Source organism: Haliotis asinina, chromosome 14, assembly GCF_037392515.1.
Source record: "Haliotis asinina isolate JCU_RB_2024 chromosome 14, JCU_Hal_asi_v2, whole genome shotgun sequence".
NCBI classification, from domain to species: Eukaryota; Metazoa; Mollusca; class Gastropoda; order Lepetellida; family Haliotidae; genus Haliotis; species Haliotis asinina.
This window is the reverse complement of record NC_090293.1, coordinates 52,767,302-52,792,928: the sequence shown is the minus strand read 5'-3', so window position 1 is coordinate 52,792,928 and position 25,627 is coordinate 52,767,302. Positions and strand designations below refer to the sequence as shown.

At 37.5% G+C, this 25,627-nt stretch overlaps 1 protein-coding gene across 4 annotated transcripts in view; it reads left to right on the top strand.

Moving 5' to 3' along the window:
- LOC137261082 (uncharacterized) overlaps positions 1 to 25,627 on the top strand; it is a 54,959-nt gene that overhangs the window by 5,269 nt on the left and 24,063 nt on the right. The window contains exons 1-3 of one of the 4 annotated variants that reach the window (XM_067798754.1): positions 332 to 448; positions 13,144 to 13,439; positions 25,319 to 25,491. In XM_067798754.1, coding sequence (XP_067654855.1) covers positions 13,247 to 13,439; positions 25,319 to 25,491 — 366 coding nt within the window. In that variant the 5' untranslated portion in view covers positions 332 to 448; positions 13,144 to 13,246. Of the gene's footprint in view, positions 1 to 331; positions 449 to 3,942; positions 4,136 to 13,143; positions 13,440 to 25,318; positions 25,492 to 25,627 lie in introns of those variants that run through there. The other 3 variants (XR_010954838.1, XM_067798753.1, XM_067798752.1) reach the window with 3 other exon arrangements.

Genomic DNA, 25,627 nt, shown 5'->3' with positions numbered 1-25,627 from the left:
ATAAGTGTCGTTTTGCTTATTACACACTATGTGAGTTATTGCAGCTGAGGTTCATTTGGGGTTGTGAAAAATTCTGGTGATCATGTTTCAGTGGGGCGCAGCCATCTTGAAAATATGTGGCAATGGTTTTGTTCAAAATGATATAGATTGATTTATTACCTTGTTGTGTTGTCTTTTGTTGACATTGTAGCATACTGTACAGGCTGTTGTTTGTCACAGGAAATTATTTCGCTTATTTCTCGGTACAGTCATACTGATATACCACACACCTTGTTCCCAGGCCTCTTAGAATATGAGTATACAGGTAGACCACAGACCTTGTTTGTTTCAGACACCTTGCCATCTCCATAATTCCCTGTTCTCATGAAGATGGGTATACAGATATACAACACCTTGTTTATCTCGGACACCAAGCCACTTCCGTCATTCCATGGCATCAAGAAGATAGGTATACTGTTTTATTACTCGCCCGTGGAAGATACTGCAGTGTAATATTTTTACGGCAGTAGTGTAATACCGCTTGAAGCTGTGACGTCACAATGCTAATGTCGCAGTCGCAATTTTACTAGACCTTTCTTGACTCGCGGAAAGTACATACAGTCCTCACACTGTAGGCAAATTCACCGCAGTTTCTGTCAATTTATGTTGGCTAGTAATTAACAGAATACTAAACTTGCTTCTGTGAAATACCATTTTTATTAAACTGGTGAAAGATTTCCTATCAATCTCGCTTTTGCTCGTTTGATACCAAATCATTAACCCGTTTAATAAAAATGGTATTACATGGAAGTGAGTTTAGTATCCATTATATACCACACCTTGTTTATTTTAGACACCTTGCCATATCCATAATTCCCTGTTCTCAAGAAGATGGGTAAACAGGTGTACCACCCCTTGTTCATCTCGGACGCCAAGCCATTTTCATAATTCCCTGGCCTCAAGAAGATGGGTATACTGTCATACCACCCCTTGTTTATCTCAGACACCTTGCCATATCCATAATACCTTGGCCTCAGGAAGATGGGTATACAGGTGTACCACCCCTTGTTTATCTCGGACGCCAAGCCATTTTCATAATTCCCTGGCCTCAAGAAGATGGGTATACTGTTATACCACACACCGTGGTTATCTCAGACTTCACATATATACTTGGCTTTGTCATCATGAGGAACATAACATAAAAAGTATTTAATGTAAGGGTAGACACGCTGTTTTGATATTATTTCAATACAAAAGAAATAGGAGGATCGTATTCTGCTCCAGAATTTCTACTTAACTTGGATCCCAGAATATCTGTAAGATGACAAGCGTGTGGAATTCAGACCTGCAATCTGAAAAGGGATACTATCTTTGGTTATTTAAGGTATCCATCTCGACCCAGATTCCCTACAATTTGGAGAGAGTTGACAGTATTTGATCACAATGTATTTGTTGTGTTTGAGATTTGTTGTAGTTTTAATTACATCCACTGTCAACAAACGTTTACCCAGATATGACACCCATAACCATAGTAACGGAAACTGCCCAAGGCCATTTATACAAACACAGCAAATTGCAGAATATTTATTGTTCCATGCAGAAAATCGAATCTTGATTATTTTATTAAAGTGGCCACATGTATTGATTAGTGTCGCTGTCCTGACAGTTTTAGCCTACCTGCTTCACCTCAAGAAGCGTCTGGGTAAGAGAGTATTGATTTGCAAATGTCATTCTGTTTCATTGTGACAACCTTCACCTTGGCAGCTAGAGACTAGTCTCATGATCCTGTTCAAGACCAGTCCTGGTTCGTGCTGACAGACGTTATAAAACCTTCTGTCAGGCGTGATTGTATAAGCCGGATATATGTCTCTGACCCCTTGTCAGGTACCAGGAACCCTTCAGGTGAATGTTCTGCAAAGAAATTACAAGCTGTATCTGATAAAGGGTCTACCAATCAGATAAACTTGGTAGCACTGTTAACTAAAGTTACTTGTGAGATCATCTGGCAGGAACCATTTTAGTAAACGATTGTGTAATGTCCATATGGCAATCCAGGTTAGAACTGATCTTCAGCAAGAAATGACTAATGGGAGTGTGACTTTGTTAGTACATGATACAATGCCCCTTTCTCTTCTTTCTCTTTCCTCTTCTGTTCCTCTGCCATCTCTTTATCTTTCTCTTCCCCTTTGTTCCCCTCCTCTTGTGACCCTATATTTCTGTGGTTTTGTGGGAGGTTGAAATATTGGTCTTCATGTTTTCATATTTCTTCTGTTATCACATACATGTACGCTAGTCAGTGTATGACTAATGGCAGTATGTCAGCAATGATTGCTCTGAATCAATATTGTACTTCCCTGACCCTCTATGCTATGTCAGGACTACATCTCTACAAACGGTAGTGCCACAGTCAGTATACTCCAGCTATAACAGCTGTCTGAGATTAACATCTCAGGGTACAAAGATAAACACTCCTTTTGAGACCATCTGTGACAGAAGATCAGTTTCACCTTTTGAGAGAATCTGTGACAAAAGTAGATCAGGGCTTCCCTTCTAGATCATTTGTGACAGAGGGTCAGGGTCTCCTTTTGAGGCATCTGTGACAGTAGATAGGGTCTCCTCTTGAACCATCTGTGACAGTGGATCAGGGTCTCCTTTTGAGGCATCTGTGACAGTGGATCAGGGTCTCCTTTTGAGGCATCTGTGACAGTAGATAGGGTCTCCTCTTGAGCCATCTGTGACAGTGGATCAGGGTTTCCTTTTGAGGCATCTGTGACAATAGATAGGGTCTCCTCTTGAGCTATCTGTGACAGTGGATCAGGGTCTCCTTTTGAGCCATCTATGACAGTGGATCAGGGTCTCCTTTTGAGGCATCTGTGACAGTAGATAGGGTCTCCTCTTACGCCATCTGTGACAGTAGATCAGGGTCTCCTTTTGAGGTATATGTGGATCAGGATCTCCTTTTGAGACCAATTGTGTCAGAAGTAGATGAGGGCATCGTTTGAGACTATCTGTGGCAGAAATTGATTGGGGTCTTCTTTTGAGACCATCTGTGACAAGCAGATCAGGGTCTCCCTTTGAGACCCCTTTGGGCAGAATAAGGTACCTCTCTTAAAACCATCTCCATCTAGTCAGGAACAGGGTGCACTTTAAGACATGTCAAGACATAAGATTGCAAAATTTGAGTCAACTTTTTTTTTCAACCCCCTTTTTTTTTTTTTATTGTTCGACAAATTAAAATCAGCAGGGAAGTTGAACTGACCTTTCAAGTCATGTCGTGTTGTCTCGGCAGGGCCCCACATCCACGCCCTGTCTGCAGACTGAGATTATGTCTGTCTCGTGTAAACCACGTGAAAATGCCACTGCAACTCTGTAAACCAAAAACTAACACATCACATGACCGGTGGATGTTCCCGCTGTGCGCACTGCGTGTATAAGTGCAGCTCTGCACGTATACCATGACATATTAAAAAAAATCATGTTAATTGACATGTTTATATGTCTGGTTAAGTGATGTTAAGAGGAAGAGAAATGGAAATACATGTAAAGAAAAAGTATTTCCAAGTTTTACTCAAGACTGACTTTTGAACAATGACTGTTATTAGAAAATGAAGTATGCGTCAAATAGTTAAACTGAAGAAGAGACAAACGTTTGCTCAAAAAAAATCACCCTCAAAAACAATTTACTGTCATATTTTAATTTTTGTAGAAAGAGTATTCTCAAATGTTTTAAAGTTTTGAAAGAATTAAAAAAAAAAAAATCTTATGCTGTAACAATTAATAGATTAAATGTATATTAAACCAAGTGAAATTTACATACTTAACGAGCACATTTTATCAGTGTTATGGTTATAGGCACAACATGTTGGAGATACCTGTGTTGTGGAGACACGGTGACTCAATCTCTAGACTTCTTCAAACTAACCTTTCATGTCAGTCAAGTTGACCCTGTGATAGCACGTGGCCTTTTTTGGTCGACATCCTGCATGTACACGGATTTACTTTTGGCATAAATAGGAAGTTGTGTCGATGTTTGTGTTCAGTCTGTTCTTCAAATCCCAGTGTAGGAAGTTGTGAAGCCAGACTGTGATTGTGTTGACAACTTGTGAGCTGTGCCCTATCGTGTTATTGTGTGATTGTCAGTGGCCATTTCCTAGTTGTAAGTTGATCATATCTTTATGACGCCATATTTTTATGAGATTCAAGTGAGATTTTTACAGTTTTTAACTAAATATTATTATCTTTTTAATATGAAGATAATGGAGGCATTGTGTGTAGTGATCAGATAATGAGTATATTTCTTAGCTTCAAGTGTATATTTATATGAATTTATTTCTCACCCGTTGAAGATATCACTGTTTAATAAATGTACAATGTTATTATAACATTACAAGATGCTGGATGTCTGATGTCATGGTTTACAGTTACATTGCTGATTTCGGTGTCGTTGCTTGACGTGCAAAACGATGACTCTAGTAATCACACACTGGGCAGTTTCTATCAGTTTATGTTAGAAAGTAATATAGTTACACAGAACACGAAACTCGCTTTTGTGAGATAAGATTTTTACCAAACTCATGAATGACTTAGTAATGAAACAAAATCGTGAACTTTTTTAATAAAAACAGTCTAGTATCCTCAGTATGTACACTTGCATAATTGTTTAAGAAAAACAATTCTGATGTATTCTGAATTGGTAATCTAAATTAACCAGAATATGTTATTTTCAGAGTAATGTATGAGACCATTATTTAGTATTTAGTTGTCTTTAAGTCTGTTAATAGATTTGTAATGTTTTGTAGGAGCAGGACCTTGGTTCGCCTCTTGTCTTCGACACCCAAAGTTGATATGATACATAGTAGTAGAGTTTTGGCCTTTGGATAAGTCAGGTATCTGAGAGTCTGGGTTCAAATCCCAGTTGCCCAGTTATGTTTCTACTAAATTCTAGGTTCAACAGCATCAGATGTGCTCTGGAATTTCATTGAAGTCAGAAACGTGACACCTGCGTTAATGTGAGATAGTAGGATGACAATCGATAGAATTGTTTACTTGATATTTAGAAAATGTACTCTACATACTTCACTTACATAATGCTTTCCTGATGACTGACAATATATCATGTGGCATATATAAAATTAGAACAGGTAGCATGAGTGCTTGAGAACCAGAACTTGATGGATTTTGCTCTCTGAGCGATCTAACACTGATGTCTGTTAAATGTTAAATCCAGTGTCATACCTAATTCTTATCACATTGATTTTACATTTCCATGGCAATGAGTTCAACTTTGAATTTGGTGGTAATGCTCATTTTCAGAGCAAAACCATAAAACCGTTCACTATTTCTTCACCAAACCTAGCACATAGATTGGTCTGGTGGTGTCAGCCAGTTAGTACCACCAGTTGTCATGCAAATAGTACCATTATTTGACGTCCAGATGGTAACACCAGTTCTCATCCGGTTAGTGTCACTAGTTCTTATCCAGATAGCATTGTGCCCAGACAGTGAGATTCTGAGGATTCCACTTCATAATGTAACTCACTGTGTTTGATAATGTACATCAGGAGCAAACAATTGATTCATGTACCATGTTTCACAACACTTTAAGCTATGAGGGATCAAGCTCAAACAGTTTTAATGAATTCACTTACTTTCCTGACTTAAAATACTGTTTGTTATTTCACTCGTGTTTGCAATGAAAAGATGTTTCCATTTTCAGAACCTCTACTAAAATGCTTTGTACACAGTCATATTAGATGCTGTAGTGATGGTTCTTCTCATGTGGATGATCAAACCGACCTGATCCATGAGATCCTGAGATGATGTATAGCCTATACCCTTTGACAAGTGCAAGCTGGTCGTGGCCAGAGTAGTTTGTAGTGCTGGCTAAGTATAGGTAACAGATCGATTGTTGATGAAAATAATATATATATATTCACTTTCATGCTTAGTTTCAAAATCTGTCAGAAAAATTGAGACTTAGTCTCAGGATTGGTTATCTGCCGAAATGTCACTGTAAGTAGAATACATGTATCAGGTTTGCAGTTGTTTCAAATTCCCATGGACAAACTAGGTAGAATGCCCTCAGTCTAAACCTCCAACCTTGAAGAACATCCATCTCTCACAGACGTGTGTGAAACTGTATAGATTGTGGGGTATATGAGGTCAGAGGTTAAGGGTCAAGGTCCTTATGTTCATTAAGGCAGTATTTCAAATAAAACTGAATAGATCATATTGACTGATATTGAAATTGGTACTTCTGTCAATTTACCAAGCTTTCTATAGGATAATGGCGACATTCGGTGTGTTGTCTGTGATGGCAAGCTGGCGTTCGCCATTTGACTGTTACAACATGGTCAGCCATTCTGTAAGCTGGTAGTGCAGCAGTTTAACAGAATGTTGTTTTAATCATAGTTTGTATAATGTTTTATTAAATTATACATTTAGTCTTCTACCAGAAAGTAGACATTTGTTATTACAGTATGTAATGGGGCTGAGGGATTTAGGGATTAACCTCCTGGGTTATGCTAAATTCTGAACTACATAAACAAAATAGGTTATGAACTCGGCCCTTTTTATCATGGCACATCTGTCATGAGAGATGAGCTTGTTTTTGTTTTTCCTGCATTGTTAATATTCAACTTTGTACTTCATGGTGTTGGTGATTTCACTGAATGTCACTTAAACTATGGACATGGAACCCAACTTACTAAGGTGTAATAGTATTGAAATGTTTGTGCTGAAGTCCAAGGTTTCGATGATTTGTCGGTACAGTAATGAAAGGTCATGGTTGTTGTGTAAAGTGACACTGAAGATGTTTGACTTGTTAAGGTTGTGATAATATGGCATTCATTAATAATATGTTGACGGTGTAGAGCCGGTGTTTGATTTGGTGTATTTATGTCTTTATCGGGAAAAGATTAGGGTTTTGCACCATGTTCTGTCCCTTCATATTTCTGCCTTGCCCCTTCACATGCCCAGTTTGCCTTTCACATTTCTGTTTGTCCATCTTCACATTTCAACATTGATTTACATATGCCCAACTTGCTCTTCACATTTTTGTTTGTCCATCTTCACATTTCCATATTGCCCTTCATGATTTGTCTTTCACATTTCTGTTTGTCCATCTTCACGTTTCCATATTGCCCTTCACATGCCCAATTTGTCCTTCACATTTCTCTTTGTCCATCTTCACATTTCCATATTGCCCTTCACATGCCCAATTTGCCTTTCACATTTCTCTTTGTCGGTCTCCACATTTCTAGTGATATAAACGTAGTTATCAAATCCTCATAAGCCCACAATCATTTGGAGTGAAGTCAGTTCTGCAAACCACACCATCAATCATTAATAAGAAGTGGGACATGGTAAAATTCTGATTTAAGAATATTTAAACAGATTTGCTGCAGATAAGGGGCCAGATATGAAAATATAGATACTAAATAGGTAAAGCAAGTCCCTGAAATATATCGAGTAAGTCAGCTCTACAAATAAAGCTATGATATAGCCCCACTACGAAGTAACAGTTGTATCTAGCATTCATTCTACCCGTGCTGCCATCCTTCCATCTGGAAACTTCGTCAAGAGCATATTTCTTAAAGTTTACATGTTAGGTTCACCAAACTTCACACGCTGGTTAATCATCACCCATAGATTTGTCTCATGCGACTGCTTCTTTTCAGAATTTTGTTTTGTACTGTTTCCATGGACACACGACTTAGTGCCAAATGTGTTTGATGGTTTTGTCCGGAGCATATCTCATAAAGTTTTCATACTAGGTTCACCAACCTTCACACACATGTTAATCATTACCCATTGATGTGCCTTTTGCTATTTAAAATTTTGTTCAGAATTTGTTTTGTTATTGTTTCCATGGATAAATGACTTGGTGCAAAATGTGTTTAATTGTTTCCTGACCACAGCATATCATCTAAACTATACATGCTAGGCTCACCAAACCTAATGCACAAACTAATCATGATCCATAGATGTGCCATGTGCTATTTATTTGCAAAATGTGATTTTTCAAAGAGTGATGTTAACTTTTAATGGTCTTTCTTCAAGTCGTATAAACCAGTATGTGGCTTATTCTCTGTATCTAGATTAGGTATTTTCTTGATGTTATCAACATGTGATAACATATTTTGTATCTACATGGGTTGTTATGTTTATGCCATAAGTACAAATATAGGGTTGATTGATTCTATGCAGTTAATTTCTTCATTTCATATATGCAAATAAAGGTGTGTATGGGAAAACTTTTATCTAACATGTATATAAAGTTTGGTAGAGTCAAGAAGAAAGTTTTTTTGAGCTGCTGATCCTTGTCACATTATTATCCCCCCGGCATGTAATGCAGAGGATATAATCGATGGAGCATAACTCAGAAACCATTCAATTTTTTTAGACCAAACTTGATAGATATAGTAATCACAGCCTGTGGTTGTGCCTTTTGCTATTTACAGATTTTTGGCATTTATATTTTTTTTGTTTTTCCATGTCTTATGGTGGGGTGCGCTTCGTTTCTGGAGCAGAACTAAAAAACCATTCAATATTTTTCTGCAAAACTTGGTAGATATGTCAATCAGAACCGAAAGTGGTGCCTTTTGCTATTTACAGACTTTTGTGATTTATGATTTTCTTGGTTTCCTTGGAAATGTTTCAGACTTTGTCTCAAAATGGAGGGATGGGCTTCGTTTCCAGAGAAGGACTCAAAATCCTTTCTCTATTTTTCTGCAAAACTTGGTAGATATATGAATCAGAAATTGAAGTGGTGCCTTTTGGTATTTACATTTTTTTGTGATTTATTATTATCTTGGTTTCCATGGAAACTTTTTGGACTTCGTCTCAAAATTGAGGGATGGGCTTCATTTCTGGAGCAGACATCAAAATCCGTTCTTTGTTTTTCTGCAAAACTTGGTAGATATACCAGTCAGAAGCTAAAATGGAGCCCTTTGCTATTTACAGGTTCTTGTGATTTATGATTTTCTCAGTTTTCATGGAAACAATTCAGACTAAGTCTCAAAAGTGAAAGGTGTGCTTCGTTTCCGGAGCACATCTCAAAAAGTTCATAATATCTGTCAGCAAAACTTGGTAGATTATGTGGCAGACCCCAATGTTGTGCCTTTTGCTATTTACAGGTTTTTGTGATCTATAATTTTCTGGGTTTCTATGGAAACGTTTTGGACTTAGTCTCAAAATAGAGGGATGGGCTTCGTTTCCAGAGCTTTTCAACTTGAAAACTATTCAATGTCTTACAGCAAAACTTTGCAGGTATTTGAAGAAGACCCCAAAGTGGTGCCTTTTGCTATTTACAATGTTTTGGCATTTTTATTTTTCTCGGTTTCAATGGAAACAATTCTGACTTAGTCTCAAAATGGAGGGATTGGTTTCGTTTCCAGAACATAACTTGAAAACCATTTCATATGTTTCAACAGATCTTGGCAGAAATATCAGACACATCTTGAAGTGGTGCTTTTTGCTGTTTACAGATATATGATGTTTATGTTTTTCATGACTTCCATAGAAAGATTCAGTCTTAATCTAAGAAAACATCAAGTAACTGTCAGATGATTTGTCCTTTCAAATATGTGGGGGGTGGGGTGGGGTGGGGTGGGGTGGATATGTCATCTTCTTGTATATCAATGTCAGCCATGTCCCAAAGTGGGAAGCGGGGATATGTGAGCCATGTGATTCTAATACACTTGTTATTAGAATCATTCTGCGCACCTTGATCGAACTGCCAATGGTGGTGTCTGTGACGCTGACCATGCCTGTGTGAAACAATACCTTGACTGCTGGCAGGTGCACCCATTCCATGGCCATGTCTGTCATACCATGACCTGCAGCAACATTTTCTTGTGCAAACTGCTGTCTGGATGTGACAACCTGCACATATCCATGCCGATGTTGGCGCAGTAGCAGACGGTGTGTTTGTCAGAGGTTTACGCACATAGTTGCAGCGGATGCCCATGTACAAACAACTTCTTCATGTTCATGTTGCCGTCTTTGCTATGACATCAAAGTTAGAGCACCTTGTTTGGTTCAGTCTTACACGGGTGAAGTGTGAAGTTGAGGATTGTGGAAACGGGTCAGACATTCTTGTATTATCAGACGTTTATATTGGGATGAGTTGGTTGTTGGATCATCAGAGTTTGTGGGATGTATAGCACTCCTCCTTACTGTTCCACTTATATGAGGGCAGGCTGTTAAATAATAAAATTTGTATCAGACAGTCAAGTCATTTACAGCACAAGGATATGATGACATGTATCAACCATTTCGGAGAACCTGACAACCAAGTCCATAAACTGTTGAAGTTTTGCCTCTAGCAGGGAGTTACGACGAGTCATGTATTTGAAGGCCTCTGGGACTCTTACTCTGAATTTACAATGGTCCTGGACTACAAAATGGAGGTCCCAGAGACTGAAGTATTATTATTAATGTTCTGATGAAGCATTGTTGTACTTCAGTTACTGTTATCATATCATGATCATCACATTGTTACAGTCATTTAATTGCAAATGATACCGGCTAGTAGCAGACTCGGTAATAACTTACTGTTACTTGATCCAAGTTTTTACAAAAAGTATTTGGACTTTTTCTGCATCCTTGTGGATGTGCTGATAAATTTTGTTGCTTCCATTGTCAGTTTTTTGTGTATAGGACACAGGTAGGCATTCACGACCCATAAAACCTTGCTCCAAATGATATTGATCTGTGGTCACAATGCCCAGAGGGAATAGACAGGTGATCAAAGGAAGACCAACTCACTTGTGACATTAATAGCTCTATCTGGCACAGAATCATGAGGTATTCTAATGGTTTTAGTGTTCACTCTTTGCATGGAACATGGGTTTCTTACTCCACATAACTAGCTGATGATTTAAGGGTCTTCTACCATGATGTGACTAGAATATTGTTCACAGAGGCCAGAAACATATCTCACTCCACCTTATTCCGAGGTGGTGATAGGGAAGCCTGATGGTTCAAGTGGTCACTTGTTACACAGAAGGCCTGGGTTTGATTCACCACATGTAGAGACCATTTTCAGTATCACCAACCATAATATTGCTGAAAAAGGGGTCTTAAACCGCATTCAATACTCTGTGATGGTATACTCTTTGTTTTGACTATCGAATAGTGGTTTGTCTGAACCAAGGTGTTTCAGTGGTACAGTAATTCTCAATTTATAGTTGAAGTATGAACAGCTGGGCTCGACTGGCTGGGCTAGCTGGGGCTGGGGCTGGGGCTGGGGCTGGGGCTGGGGCTGGGGCTGGGGCTGTTTGAAGTGAATAGAGAAGGAGCCCCAGGTTAAAATTTTAAACCCAGTTTTTCTCTAGTCAGAACAGAGATTGTGATGTGAAAACATTGTGAAGTAGGGATTATAGTTTCCGGTTTCTGGCGGAATAACATCTCTCCTCGGCCACAAAAGTTTGTTTCACTCTTGTTGACATAGGTCATTTTATTTTTATAGGACAGACTGTCCTGATGTCTGTGTGTATCCACAATAAATAATCACACAGGTCGTTTTTACCTGATCACATTCACAAGTTTACCAATACGTGAATCAGCCATTTGCACAAGGAACTTCTGCTGACTTCTAATGCTAGAGCTGCTGTTGTCAGCTTTCGTAAACATTCAATTACAGGTTGTTTTTCTCTAATAATAAAGTCATACATCTTGGACTTGAAATGTCCTTGAGCATGCTAAGGTCATGAATTATTATATTTAGCTTAGTTGACACTGTTTACATGACAACATATTAAGATCTTGAAGAGCTAAAACATTAAAGTCTGAAAAGTCATTTTTATCTTTTTATCCCATGCAACATCCAGGATAGTCGGAAAAATCACATGAACAAAGAAGTAAATATTGTCTGGCCTTGAAAGACATGAAATCTATTTTTCTGTCTTCCCTTCCTGTGTAAAGTAGCAAGTTAAACAACTTGGTTGAGCAAAAGAGAGTTATCATAATGCATTTTCCATTTTGAATATCAACATGTTACTTCCTTGTCACTGAAATAGTAATTTCCGTATTGTTGAAATATTTGCTGCTATTTTTGATGCAATATTAATATACTTTCTTGTGGTGATTGCTTTTCTTTTATTCATGGAAATGTTGGTGTAAGGATATGTTAATCTCATGAAAATATTCTGTTTTGTCTTAAATGTATAAAATGAGAATGTAGAAGTTTGAAACAAGAAGACATCATACACATACAGAAGACAAAGACCTGCAAACCACCCACCACAGCAGCAGATGTACATGGAGTTAGTTGTGGGATTTTTCCAGACGTTTTTATGTCCCTTCTCTTAAACGTATGTGATGAAATGTAGACTCATATTTTTGAAGTTGCATTGAAATTTATAAAAAGATGCTAAAGACCATCTCTATTTTTTATCTCTCATGTGTTCAATAAACAGAAGGAAAACCAAGTTCTATGAAAAGCCAACTTCTTTATTGTACTGGGTGCGATGTTTTGGGGTTGCTAACACCATTGCTTGATAAGGATGTTAGTACCTGCATCGAAATGTCACATCCAGTGCAATAAAGAAGTTGACTTTCCATAGAACTTTGTTTTCCTTTATCTGTACAACTTCTGAAATGCCTTTCAAACAAGTGTTGTAAGTAATCATTGAAAAAAAAGGGACACAGTACTTTTGAGAAAATCCCTGTTGAAAGGTTGTGGGTTTTCATTTATAATTATGACAGTTTTACAAAAGGACCTCAGTGCACTTATCTAATCGGTGTACGTGCAAACTGTCAGATTATATTTTCATGCATGTCTGTTGAAACAGATGGCTGTCATTCGTGACCTCATGTGATGAAAACTGTTTCCTGATAATGTTTTTCAGCTTTGTATCTATTTAAAAACATTATATAAATTGTGTGAATAAAAACTGCTGAGAGTATGTATGATGCAAAATCGTTGAAAGTATGCATTCAAAGTTATCCATCCATGCCGTATTTCTGACTATTTGTTTACTATGAACATCAAGTGCATTGACAAATAGCTCTCACATGGTTAATTGAATAATTATAAGTTACAGTTTTATGACTCAGTCAGTGATTAACAGCCTTTTGTTGATACAGCATGACCCTCTCTCTGTTCCACCCAAGCTTCTTTTGTTTGTTTTGGTGATGGTAGTTTTCTTTCATTGGCAGGGCCAGCCTCCTAGCTCCCCCCACTGGCAACAATGGACTGTTCCTGGCTGGGAAGCCGGTCTCTCTCAGATCAATAGCAGTTTGGTAAAAGGCTCCTTCCAAAATGGAGATCTGTGGTTGGGATCACGGTCAGAGGACGGACAAAGGGACCTGCGCTCTTGTCCCTCCAGCTTGGGATACGATATCGGAATTATACAAACAAGTCGTCAAGTTTGTCAGTCATTTTCCCTTCAAAAAACGCCTGGTGCTGTATTTTGTGTTCCGTGGAACCAGTGTGAAGGTTGACCTGGGAGATGGTGAGTGCTTGTTGTATAACCTACATACATCCTTCACAGGGTGTAACACCTATATCACGTCCCTGTTGTCAGGATGAGGTGTGCAGCAAACATGTAATCTTCATCACAACATCTGTGTGTAATTGTCATGCAAATATGAATAGAAAGCTTGCCACATTACAGAAGTCAGAGTGCAGTGATACATGTCATTATCCTGTAGCAGTCATTTTGGAAACCTGACACCAAATAAATCCCCGACTGTGGAGATTAGCAATCATGCAGATGGATTAGTGATGTAATACAGTGATTAGGAATTAATTATTGGCATAATGCAATATATGTTGTTGTAATCTTATCAAATATGCATGATAATTTTGGGCCATGTCACAATTATTATGCATGTGATATATTGATAAACTTGACATTTAATCAGAGTAAACAGTTATTTAACAGCAATTTTATTAATTTGACATGATTTTTTGTTGTAAACACTGAGATCAATATAATGCCAAAGACAGACAGGAATTTAAGCTATTTTTAGTAACATGCTCCCAGAACCAAAATATTGCTTCCGAGTCTTAGATATCATGCCTCAAATGTAAACACCTACGTTCTTGGTGTTAAATGACTTAAATCTCATGCCCCTGAATAAATGATGATTAAACTGACTTTCTATAATCCTTGTTATCAGAATTCAGGTTACAAATTCCTTTGCCACACTCTGACCTTTTCAATGTGAAGTGGTTCGAAAATAAGGATCGAAACATCTTTGATGTTTTCATGTTTTGGAATTGGAAAGCTATGGGTCGTTATTCCCTTGCTGGTTGTTAATTAATTAAGGTAAGGAAGCAGGAAGATCTTGCATGGAATGTCACTTAGGCAGGCAATGACCATTGCCTTCCATGATGGGATGGGAGGAAACTTTACGAAATAGCTTCAGAGATTCAACAGAATTGGGCCTTTATTCTACTTCATTGATAATTTGTGGTTTGTTTTCCATCAAGATAATAACCATGGCTGATTATTTATTTTTCTATGTCTGTGTGATGTTTATGTTTTCAGTGTCATGTCAGAAAACTTTGTTTTCATGATGTCATTGTTTCACGTGAGATAGAGTTGACTTAGCTGACTAATATGCAGGTGCTTGTTGACGTTACAGCTGTGATGTGACAATAAGACATTCTGTGTGTACGATTTGTTGTACGTCATTTGACAATGTACGTGCACTGTCATGCAGTGTAGAATCTGACATTTGGGATTTATGATTTTAGGACTAATATGTTTCTCAACTTTGCATCTTAGTATTTTTATATTAGCACAGAAATAAAAAATAATATGTATTTAAAGGATATTGACAACATTAACACATACAATATATTTGAGGGATATTGATGACGTTGCTATATAACATATATTTGAGGGATATTGACAACATTAATATATACCATATATTTGAGGGATATTGATGACATTGATTTATAACATGTATTTGAGGGATATTGATGACATTGATTTATAACATGTATTTGAGGGATATTGATGACATTGATATATAACATATATTTGGGGGATATTGATGCCGTTGATATATAACATATTTGAGGGATACTGAAGATTGTAAAAGAAGTGTTTGTGAATGCTGCTGTTTACAAAGTAGATTTCAGAATACCAACATTCAACAGTATCACAGTTATACCATAGTAATGTAACTATCACAGTTATATAACAGTTATATCATGGTAATGTAACTATCACAATTATATCATGGTAATGTAGCTATCACAGTTATATAACAGTTATATCATGGTAATGTAACTATCACAGTTATATGATGGTAATGTAACTATCACAGTTATATGATGGTAATGTAACTATCAGTTATATAGTGCCAGATCTTCTGTTCATTAATTGGGAAAACCGAATCCTGGTAATGTAACTGTCACAGTTATATGATGGTAATGTAACTATCACAGTTATATGATGGTAATGTAACTATCAGTTATATAGTGCCAGATCTTCTGTTCATTATTTGGGAAAACATAATCATGGTAATGTAACTGTCACAGTTATATGATGGTAATGTAACTATCACAGTTATATCACAGTTATATCATGGTAATGTAACTATCACAGTTATATGATGGTAATGTAACTATCAGTTATATAGTGCCAGATCTTCTGTTCATTAATTGGGAAAACATAATCATGGTAATGTAACTGTCACAGTTATATGATGGTAATGTAACTATCACAGTTATATAACAGTTATATCATGGTAATGTAACTATCACAGTTATATCATGGTAATGTAGCTATCACAGTTATATAACAGTTATATCATGGTAATGTAACTATCAGTTATATAGTGCCAGATCTTCTGTTCATTAATTGGGAAAACATAATCATGGTAATGTAACTGTCACAGTTATATGATGGTAATGTAACTATCACAGTTATATAACAGTTATATCATGGTAATGTAACTATCACAGTTATATCATGGTAATGTAACTATCAATTATATCATGATAATGTAACTATCACAGTTATAAAGTGCCAGATATTCTGTTCATTAATTGGGAAAACAGAATCCTGGTAATGTAACTATCACAGTTATATCACAATTATACAATGGTAATGTAACTATCACAGTTATATCATGGTAATGTAACTATCACAGTTATGTCATATTAATGTAACTATCACAGTTATATAGTGCCAGATATTCTGTTCATTAATTGGGAACATAGAATCCTGGGATTCTGCCTGATAGTTCCACATTGGGAAAACAGGATTCCCTAGTAATTCCATTTCCAAGGAAATACGTATGGTAAAGTTAATTATGGTTGTCAAGGAAAATAGACTGTCCCACTGACTATATGTCATTCTGTCAGGTACCATGCCTAGGTAATGCTAGGTAGAAAGTAAGTTGAAATAGCCTGTTCCACAAATAGAATTCAACGTCCCATTTTATCCGTGCATCTTGTGGTATTATTCGTTCGAAACAGTTCCTAATAACTGTTCAGTTGGTCAGTTATTTTGTCCGCTTGATTTGAAAGATTTGGGAGAAAATTTTCAGCAAGTTCTGAGATACCTATATGTTTAATAAAAAAAAACCTACTTCATTTTCAGGTTTATCATTCTATGTTCATTTTATTTATATGACCTGTTTCCTATTGTTTGTTTAGATGAGGCAACAATCTTTAAAACCCAATTGAAGTCCCCCAAATTTACAGACATATTTATCTGAAAAAAGTATTGTTTTATTGTATATTGACCTGTTTAGACAAGCAGTGTTAGGCTGCATATATGAAACAATACACAAGACTACTGACACTACATTAAATTCCATTCTGCACTCTAAATGTACTCTTAAGGTTTTCAAGTAATCCTGTATTGCAAAAAAGGAGTATGTACTCCTGATGTTGAAAAATTATACCAGTCCAGCTATAAAATAAATGCCCCTATTTTTGACTCCCAAATATGAGTACACTTTCATTTTCTCTAGTGAGATTTGTTGTTATTTATTGGAATCAGTATTAAATGCAAGGAGAGGATGGAGCTTTGACAAGTAGGTCACAGTCAGTACAAAGCTGGCACAAGAGCTTCGATGTACTTGCATATATTAGGCTTATATTGGTCAGGTTAAACGCCTCTTCATCAAAACATGTCAGTTGCAACAACTCATACATGTGCAGTATGAACAGTTAATAAGGATTATGGGTTTAGAAGGGACACCTTATACTTTATGAAGAAATAAATACTTTTTGTTGGTCATAAAGATAGCATTTGTGAGTTTCATGTAAGTGAGTTGAACCATTGCTTTTGGTAATATACTAGCTTCGTAATGATAAGTGACGGTCAAGTTTGTTTCATGCTGCACTCAGCTTTATTCAGATGTGTGGGTCCTGTGAATATCCAGGTTAGAATTAATATTAAGCAACCCATGCTTGTCGTAAGAGGTGACTAACAGGATCTGGTGGTCAGGCTCACTGACTGGGTTGACACATGTCATCGTAACCAAACTGTGTAGATCAATGGTCATGCTCTGTTGATTGTTGGATTGTTTGATCCAGACCACCACCCTATAGCTGGAATATTGCTGAGTATGGCATAAAACTAAATTCACTCACTCAGGTATGTGATGGAGATACTGGGTGGTGTGGTTCAGTTTTGAGTTGCTGCGTCAGTACACAGTACAGTGAGTGAGTGAGTGAGTGAGTGAGTGAGTAAGTCTGGTTTTATGTTGCTTTTAGCACTATTTCAGCAATATCACATCAGGGAATACCAGAAACAGGCACTCCACATTTTATCTATGTTGGGAATGGTACCCAAGTCTTTAACATGACAAGCAATCTCTTTAACCACTAGACTTCCCTACCACCCCTCACAGTAAAGCATGGCAACAGGTGTTTCTGTAGGATTCAAAATGCTGTGGACAAGCAAACTGAAAAGCATAATTGTCAAATATATTTTGTTATGTTATGTCAGTCACTGGATTGTCGGCTATCATATAAATGGAATATTGCTGAGTGTGGCATCGCAGAAGAAAAGAACAATCTGTATAGAACAGACACTAAGACAGGGTTGGAGAGTAATGGCATGAATGGGAAGAAATGGAAATCTTTCAGTTTCTGCTGAACTGTATTATCAGTCACGAATTGCTGCTTTTTACTACGTATGAGGGCAAACATATCAGGGTTCATATTTTTTGTACGATGCCCTAGGGCAAAATATCACTTTGTCATGGTAAGCATGAACAATGAGATGATGTCATAGTTCTTCTGTGACGTAGCGTTCAACAAGCGGTGACGGTGGGTAGCCAGCCCATGTTTGAATGTAGAATTAGGTTTATTTTCCTCAGTTTAACAACCTCACTAATAAAGAGACTATTACATTCATGCCCATGACATGCTATGTTTGGGACCCTCGTGTCTAAATATCGTGCCTCTCGCTGGGGAAATACCAACATTTAGACACTCATGTCATACATCCTATAATATCTTTTATTTTATATATGATTTATTTCTTAGATTCATTATAATCTAATTAATAAATGGTTTCTTAATAACCAGTTTTTTGGAACTTCTTGATAAGTGAAATGAATACATGTCTGGACTCTTTCAGCCATTTATTATTTACGGATCATTAATATATTCTTAACTCTATTAGATAAAACACAATGAGATCCCTTTTCAAAGTGTCTGCATTGGACATGATATTCAGATCATATCCTGCAAGAAGTTAAACTATTCTGAGCTCATCACTGACATCAATTCTTATTTCCCACTGATCATTAATTGACTAACCCAGTGGATAAGGACAGGCCACTATTTCAGTGAAACAATTAACGATACTGGAGGGTTTGTTACCGCTGTAATAATTAACTCAGTGCAAGATAAGTCCTCAAAACTGAATCATCATTCCTAGTAGGAATATTGGTGTATCAGCGTGATGCTATTTTCCTCAAAACAGACATCAAGTTCAGGGAGGACAGTTACCCATGCTCAAGTGTTTGTTACTGTAATGATAATCTTAACGTAAGATTACTTCTGAAATCTGATGCAACTTTCCTTATATGAACACTGCTGTATTAGTATTATACTATTTTCCTCAAAGCTTTTGTCAACCTAGCATTATTACCTGGAGATGAAGAAGGGATTATAGGTTTTTGTTTGTTGGAATTATGACTGCTACAGGTGTGTCTGGATATCTGCTTTATGATATAATATTCTGTTATTCTATTCTATTCTAGTTTGAGTGGACATGTGTGTTGTGTATAATGTTTCTACAGGTGACTCAGCTAATGTAATGGAGTTGCCATCATCAAAGTAGGTGTTGTCTGATGGAGGCCAGTACATACGTACTGATTTCTGTGTGGGGTGAATTGATTACCTGTGCACACGTCAACGATCTTATCTGCTGATTTGTCATGCCAAAAATAATACACCTTGATTGCTGTTATATGTATATATGCTTAAACAGAAATAGCAAGTTTTTAATAAGTAATGAGACCGGTGTGTGTTAATGTTGCATCAATAATAAACTGACAGATATTGATCAAACTGCAGTTTGTTCATTGCTCCTCAGAGTGTCTTCACTAGTGTGCAGTCTTTGAAAATGTTAATTTTTGATGGCAATAGACAACTCATTTAAATTGAGACGAAGCTTCTGTTAATGGAAGATTCAGCACCTGTGGAAAATCTAGACAAGAGAGCTGAGGGACTGTTAGACCGACTAACTATTGTTTTACAGTGATGTTTGTTGAGGATTAATAAACAAATAGACTTAAGCAAATTGAGGGCGTGTAGTACTAAAATCAGTGTGTGATCTCTGGTATAAATAAGTTTTGGCCTTGAGTTTTAAGATCAGTTTGAGGTAGATTGATGGAAAAGTCTACACCTGTCAATCTTTCAAAGAGGGTAAATGGTTATCATTTTGTATTGGGTATATAAGAGGGTAAATGGTTTTCATTTTGTATTGGGTATATCTTAACAAAACAACGAACAGCATCAGGACATTTTCGAATGAGTGAGTGAGTGGGTTTGGTTTTATGCTGCTTTTCGCAATTTTCCAGCAATATCACAGCCAGGGACTCTGGAAATGGGACATTTGTTATTGTAACTATTCACTGATTGCACATTGAACTATAGAACTGTTCCATGTGCAATTCGTCAAGTTCTTCCATGCTGATACATTATATAAATATCAGTTTGTAAATTACAATTTTAGTGAAAAGAAATTTTCTTATCGTCAAAACTAGAGTGCAGACCACAAGTAAGATACAGAGGTAAACATGGCAGTTTGTGGTGTGATGGGGGTCCATGTCTTTGAAGGTTTGGCCATGTGATCAGAGTGATTCCAATACATAGCTATCCCTGTTTCATTCATCAACTTCAGTCTGCCTCAAAGTCCCTGAACCACATTATTTCCCCAACTGCCAAGCCATCTCTTCAATGCTGAAGCCTTAAATACAGTCTACGTTGCTCAGATCCTGAGGTGCTGGTCTCCCAAGGGCTCCTTTTCAATTTATATAGGTTTGTTTGTTACTTCCACAATTAAATATTCAGAGACTAATCACTAGTTTGCATCAACTCATCCATGAATCCAGACTGAAACTTTCACTATAAGACATAAATGGGCACAGTATCCTTGTGGTGATGTGCAATGTGTAGTAAGTCACATTCACAAGCATACGTGATAGCTATCTGTTATTTGTGAGATGTTAATTAACAAACCTGCTGATGTGATTGTAGCACCTGCATGTCACAGGTGTCATGTAAATGTAGCTGGATTTCATCAGTTTTCAGGCAGTTTTAATTAGATGTTGGGAAATGTAAATTGGCTCTTCTTAAATAAGTAGGAATACATTGGTCTTTCATGTCTAAAGGACAGCCTAGTGGTGGAAGTGTTTGTTTGTCATGCCAAGATCGTATTCCTGAAGTATGAGATGAACGTTTCTCACTAACTCTGCATGATTGGTTTGTTTGTACCAACGAGTTATGTGGAACAGATGGAAAGTAATACTTACACCAGCTATTAGATGGGTTTGGTATCAAGTTTGTTTCAGCATATTTATGGGCTTGTCAGCGTCATTAGACTGATCTGAACTAATACATAGTATGATGCCTAGCCCAGTGGGCTAAATATTGCTTACTCTCACAAGTCGATGGATGTGTTTGTACCAGAACAGAACCAGTATAGGGGTGTCCTAATGAGCTATGTGTGTCTTACTTCCACCATTAATGGGTTTGTTGGTATCAGGTTTGTCTCAGTGTGTTTCGTGGATCAGTTGTCATATTAAATATCTGGGTTTTATTTCACACAAAGGGGCAATTTGAGAATATCTCTTCCAGTCCTAAATATACTGAAAACTCTCTCAGCAGTAAGTGACGTCAGATTCAAGCTGGAAACCCATGTTGTGGAACGGCAACGCTCGACAATTATTTCTAAAGCATAAAATGTCTCATTATCATATTGCAACAACATCATCACCCGACTTCCCGTCCCAGATAATTAATATACTGCAGATATGAGACTGCATGTAGGTCAGCTTGGTAGTATTACCAGCTCTTGTGGTAGGACACACAGAGAGGATGTAGACTCATTGACAAATGAGCTCGGCAGGGTCAGATGAAGTCAGAGGGTCCAGCCTCTGTTGAAACTCCCGTCACATGAACATATAATGCACAGGCATAAAATGAAGCAAAAACTTAATCCCTTTTCTCCATGCACATATTCATAAAATAGTTGACAAGAAAATAGTCATCTATGTTCCCCACCTCATCCTCACAGTTGAATTGAATGATGGTGTCATGTTGGCAAATTAATATGTATGGCTGATTCACTCCTTGAATCCTGTTGACTACACAATCTTTTTAGCAATATCAAATTGAGAACATGTACAATTTGAATTCATATCATAGATGGGATGTCAATCTTCGTGAAACTAATCAACCCCAGTTACCAATTCACATACCTCCCTCCCAACTCTGAGGGTGGTTACTAGCAAAGTGCCAGTCTTATTGCCTCCCCTGCCAATTCACCCCCAGGGATGAAATGACTACAGATCTGTCATGGTGTTCCTTTCTTGTCAACACTGCCATTTTGCCATTGCTGTATTGACATACAGGAATTATGTCCAATGGACTGCCACCATCTGACATTCCATATTTAGACCAGTTTTATCAGTCATAACTCCATTGCCAATTGTTGTATAACTGACATTGATTTTTTTTCTTGGACTTCCGGCAATTAATCATGATGACTTTGATCCCATTTCAAAGAGTAGTGACGTTTGATATAATCCAATCATTTGTGCATTCAGTGTAATATTACTAGTGTCAGGTGTTTTGAAAAAGTCGATTATTAATATTTATCACAGTCTGTTTCCATGGTAACTGATTAGTTTGTTGAGAAGGGAAATGCAGGGTTTCAACTAATCAACATCTTCATGAGCAACATCAACATCTATGGATGACAATAAAAAAACCAATCTAGCCTTCATGGTGCTGTCATACACATTTTTGCTTTATTTGTTCTGTTGTCAGCTAAATATAAATCTCTATGGCAAACAGAACATGTAATCATAGTTAACTGATTTTTAGAACTGTATCTTGTATTTATTTCCCAGTTCTTGGACAAATATCAGCCTCCGATAATGTATTGCCTTCCAGGTTGTCATCTACTCTTGATGAAATATGATTCCTTGTTCACAAAGGAATCTCATCTTATCCTTAAAAAAAGAGGAAGGATTAAGATTAACTTTGCTAGTTTGGATTGAAGATATATTTTGACTGTGTATTTGAATGTTCACATTTACAGAACATGTTTATAAAAATTACAAGCAGTCTTTTGTGATTGATGATATATCTAGAATTGGTAGGATGATAGTATCATATTGACATGTTTTGTTACAACAGTGTGTATCTCATGTGTCTTAGCACACTGGGGCGTTGGGGTCAAAGTGTTCGCTCGTCATGCCGAAGACCCAGGTTTGATTCCCCACATGGGTACAATGTGTGAAGTCCTGATGTGATGTTGCTGGAATATTGCTAAAAGCGGAGTAAAACTAAACTCACTCGCTTAACACATTGTCAACAATGTCCACTGAAAAGGAACTGGTGGGTGTAAGATACAGTAGTAGTATGAGTCAATGGACTAGTTGCCAACACCTTATTCAAACTGGAAATAGCGAAGCCTCAAGTTGTCAAGTGTTTTGTCCAAACTGCTGCTACGGCAGATCCTGTCTCAGACAGATTTGGCGACACTGATGACGCTGTCGACAGTGTTGATCTCCCCCTATACCCCTTCTTCAATACAGCCAGTCCAGTAATTGTCAACATTATGTTGTGGCCTTTAGTTAATGAGGAGCAGGAATATGGTAGTCAATACAGGGACCATTGTCCATTGGCGCTATACTTTCTGATAATCTACAGACGATCTATGTATTGATTACAGTGCTAGAATATACAGCTTGGTCTGTTTGCTCTTACCAACAAGATTCTTGCTTAGTCGATACACCTGAATATGGAGGAAAAAATTGAAAAAAACAGCTGCCATTTGTTTAGTATCTCCTGGCTGGTGATAGCGGAAGAGATTCCTCCTCGATAGGTCAGAGAGATGATGCACTTTGCAGGCTCTGATACCATTTGATAGAGGACTTGGGAGTAATTAGATTCAAGCAGAAGCCAACAGCACGATAACCTTTCAGGTCATCTTGTAACGCCAATATGGCATGGAAAATTTAATCACCTCTGTTCAAGTATGCACTGTGCAAGAAGAAAGTTTGAATGTCCTCAGATTTTAGAAAGTGTTTTTTCTATAAAAGCCTCAGTAGGATATAATATCCTTAAAAGTCCTTGAATGTCTTCTTCTTTTAGCAGGATAATGAGGATAGTAGCCAAGATGTTATAGTGCTTGCTGTCGCACCATAGCCCGAGTTTTATTCTCACAGTGCTGCAGTGCATAGCACATTGGTGGTTGCCCGTGGGATCGTTACAGTATAGGCCCACAAGAAGATCACAGCACTTCTTGAGACCTTACGTTTTTTAGTACTTCTGGAGACCAACATTTTTTACGCTTTCATATGATCTTGTTGTCAGTTGACAGTAAGGAACTGATTATCCTTGCAGGAATAACAAATTTCCCATCTAACCATCTCCAAATTAGCCAACCATTACAGTTGTCGCTGTGTCAGCTATGACAGCCAACCATGGTTGTACACTTACTCGGGTCTAGTAAAGTCATATTTGAAAGTCACACAGTTGGGAACCAGAACTTGTTCTTGAATATACGCTTGTCAGAAAAAATCTGGTACCGGAAGGAAGCTTGGGCCTGCCTTGTATATCGCGAGGAGGCATCTTTAATGGGATCCATTAACCTACTTAGTACTGGAAGTAGCGTGTTGTGAGACTTAGCATTCAGTATATCCATTAAGCAACAGTTCATAAAAGGGATCAAAGTTGTGCCCATTTGGCACAGAAAATGTTGAAATGTTAAGGTAAAATGCTTTCAGTGTGCCCTTGCAGCACAACGAAAATCATAAAAAATACTACTGATCATGATTAGTTAGATGCAAACAGCTGATAATATATTACTTTAGTTGGAATGGGACTCCTCACACTGTAGTCACAATTTCAATTAATTTGTGTTGAAAGTAATAAACAGAATACTAAACTTGCTTCCTTGAAATACCATTTTCATTAAACTTGTGAAAGATTTAGTCCCAAACTCGCTTTAATGGTGTTAATCAACAAACGAACAACTTCTACTATAGCTGCAACTAACGCTGTTGATACTAAAGCTGTAAAAATGATTCAAGTAGATCTCAACATTAGAAATGCAATTCAAACAAGCTACAGGAAGACAGTCTGATACTCTGAACTGTTTGTGATCCAGTCACATAACACGTTTGTTGTTCTCGTGAATGCTTGCTTTGTCAACATAAATATTTCGAACTGAAGAAACCAGGAAGAATCTCGTTACATATATGGGTAAAATACTTCATGAGGATGTGGTTCAAGCGCACCATGATGACATGGTGTAGCACAGAAGCACCATGCTTATGTTGTGGTAAATATATTATATTCTTTCATGCTTGTATATAGGGCAGTTCTGGTGCCCATAATGTTGACTTCAAACTGTTTGCAGATTGATGTAGCAAGTGGCTCATCATCGATGATCAATAATTAATGACTGTGGTTGGGTAGCCAAGTGGTGAAAGCATTGGCTCATCATCTTGAAGGTCTGGGTTTGGCTCTGTCCCAAGTGTGGCTCTGTCCTAACTAAGACTGTTCATGGTGATTTGGGGTTGGAGTGACCATCGCATGGAAGGTATATTTATGTCCTTCCGTGTAAGATTTGTGCCAAAGGTAATCGCATTGTGTCTTGTGTTTCAGCCAAGGCGGCCGGAGTTGTGTGTGTTCTTGGCATTGGAGTCGGCCTGGGGTCACTGTTGGTCTACAAGTTATACTACAATTACATCCGCCCTATCTTCAGCAGACAAGGCTCCGACAGCAACACAACAACCTCACACAACATATACCAGGAAGATGACTGCTGCTTTTATTCAGTGAGTGTCACAAAGTCAGTCTGGCATCACATACCTTGTGTGCATGTGTACTGTAGCGTGCAATCAGTCACGTTCCTTTACGCAAACATTTTGTGAGTTCAGGTGGTGGCCTATCATTGTTAATATCAGACAGCTG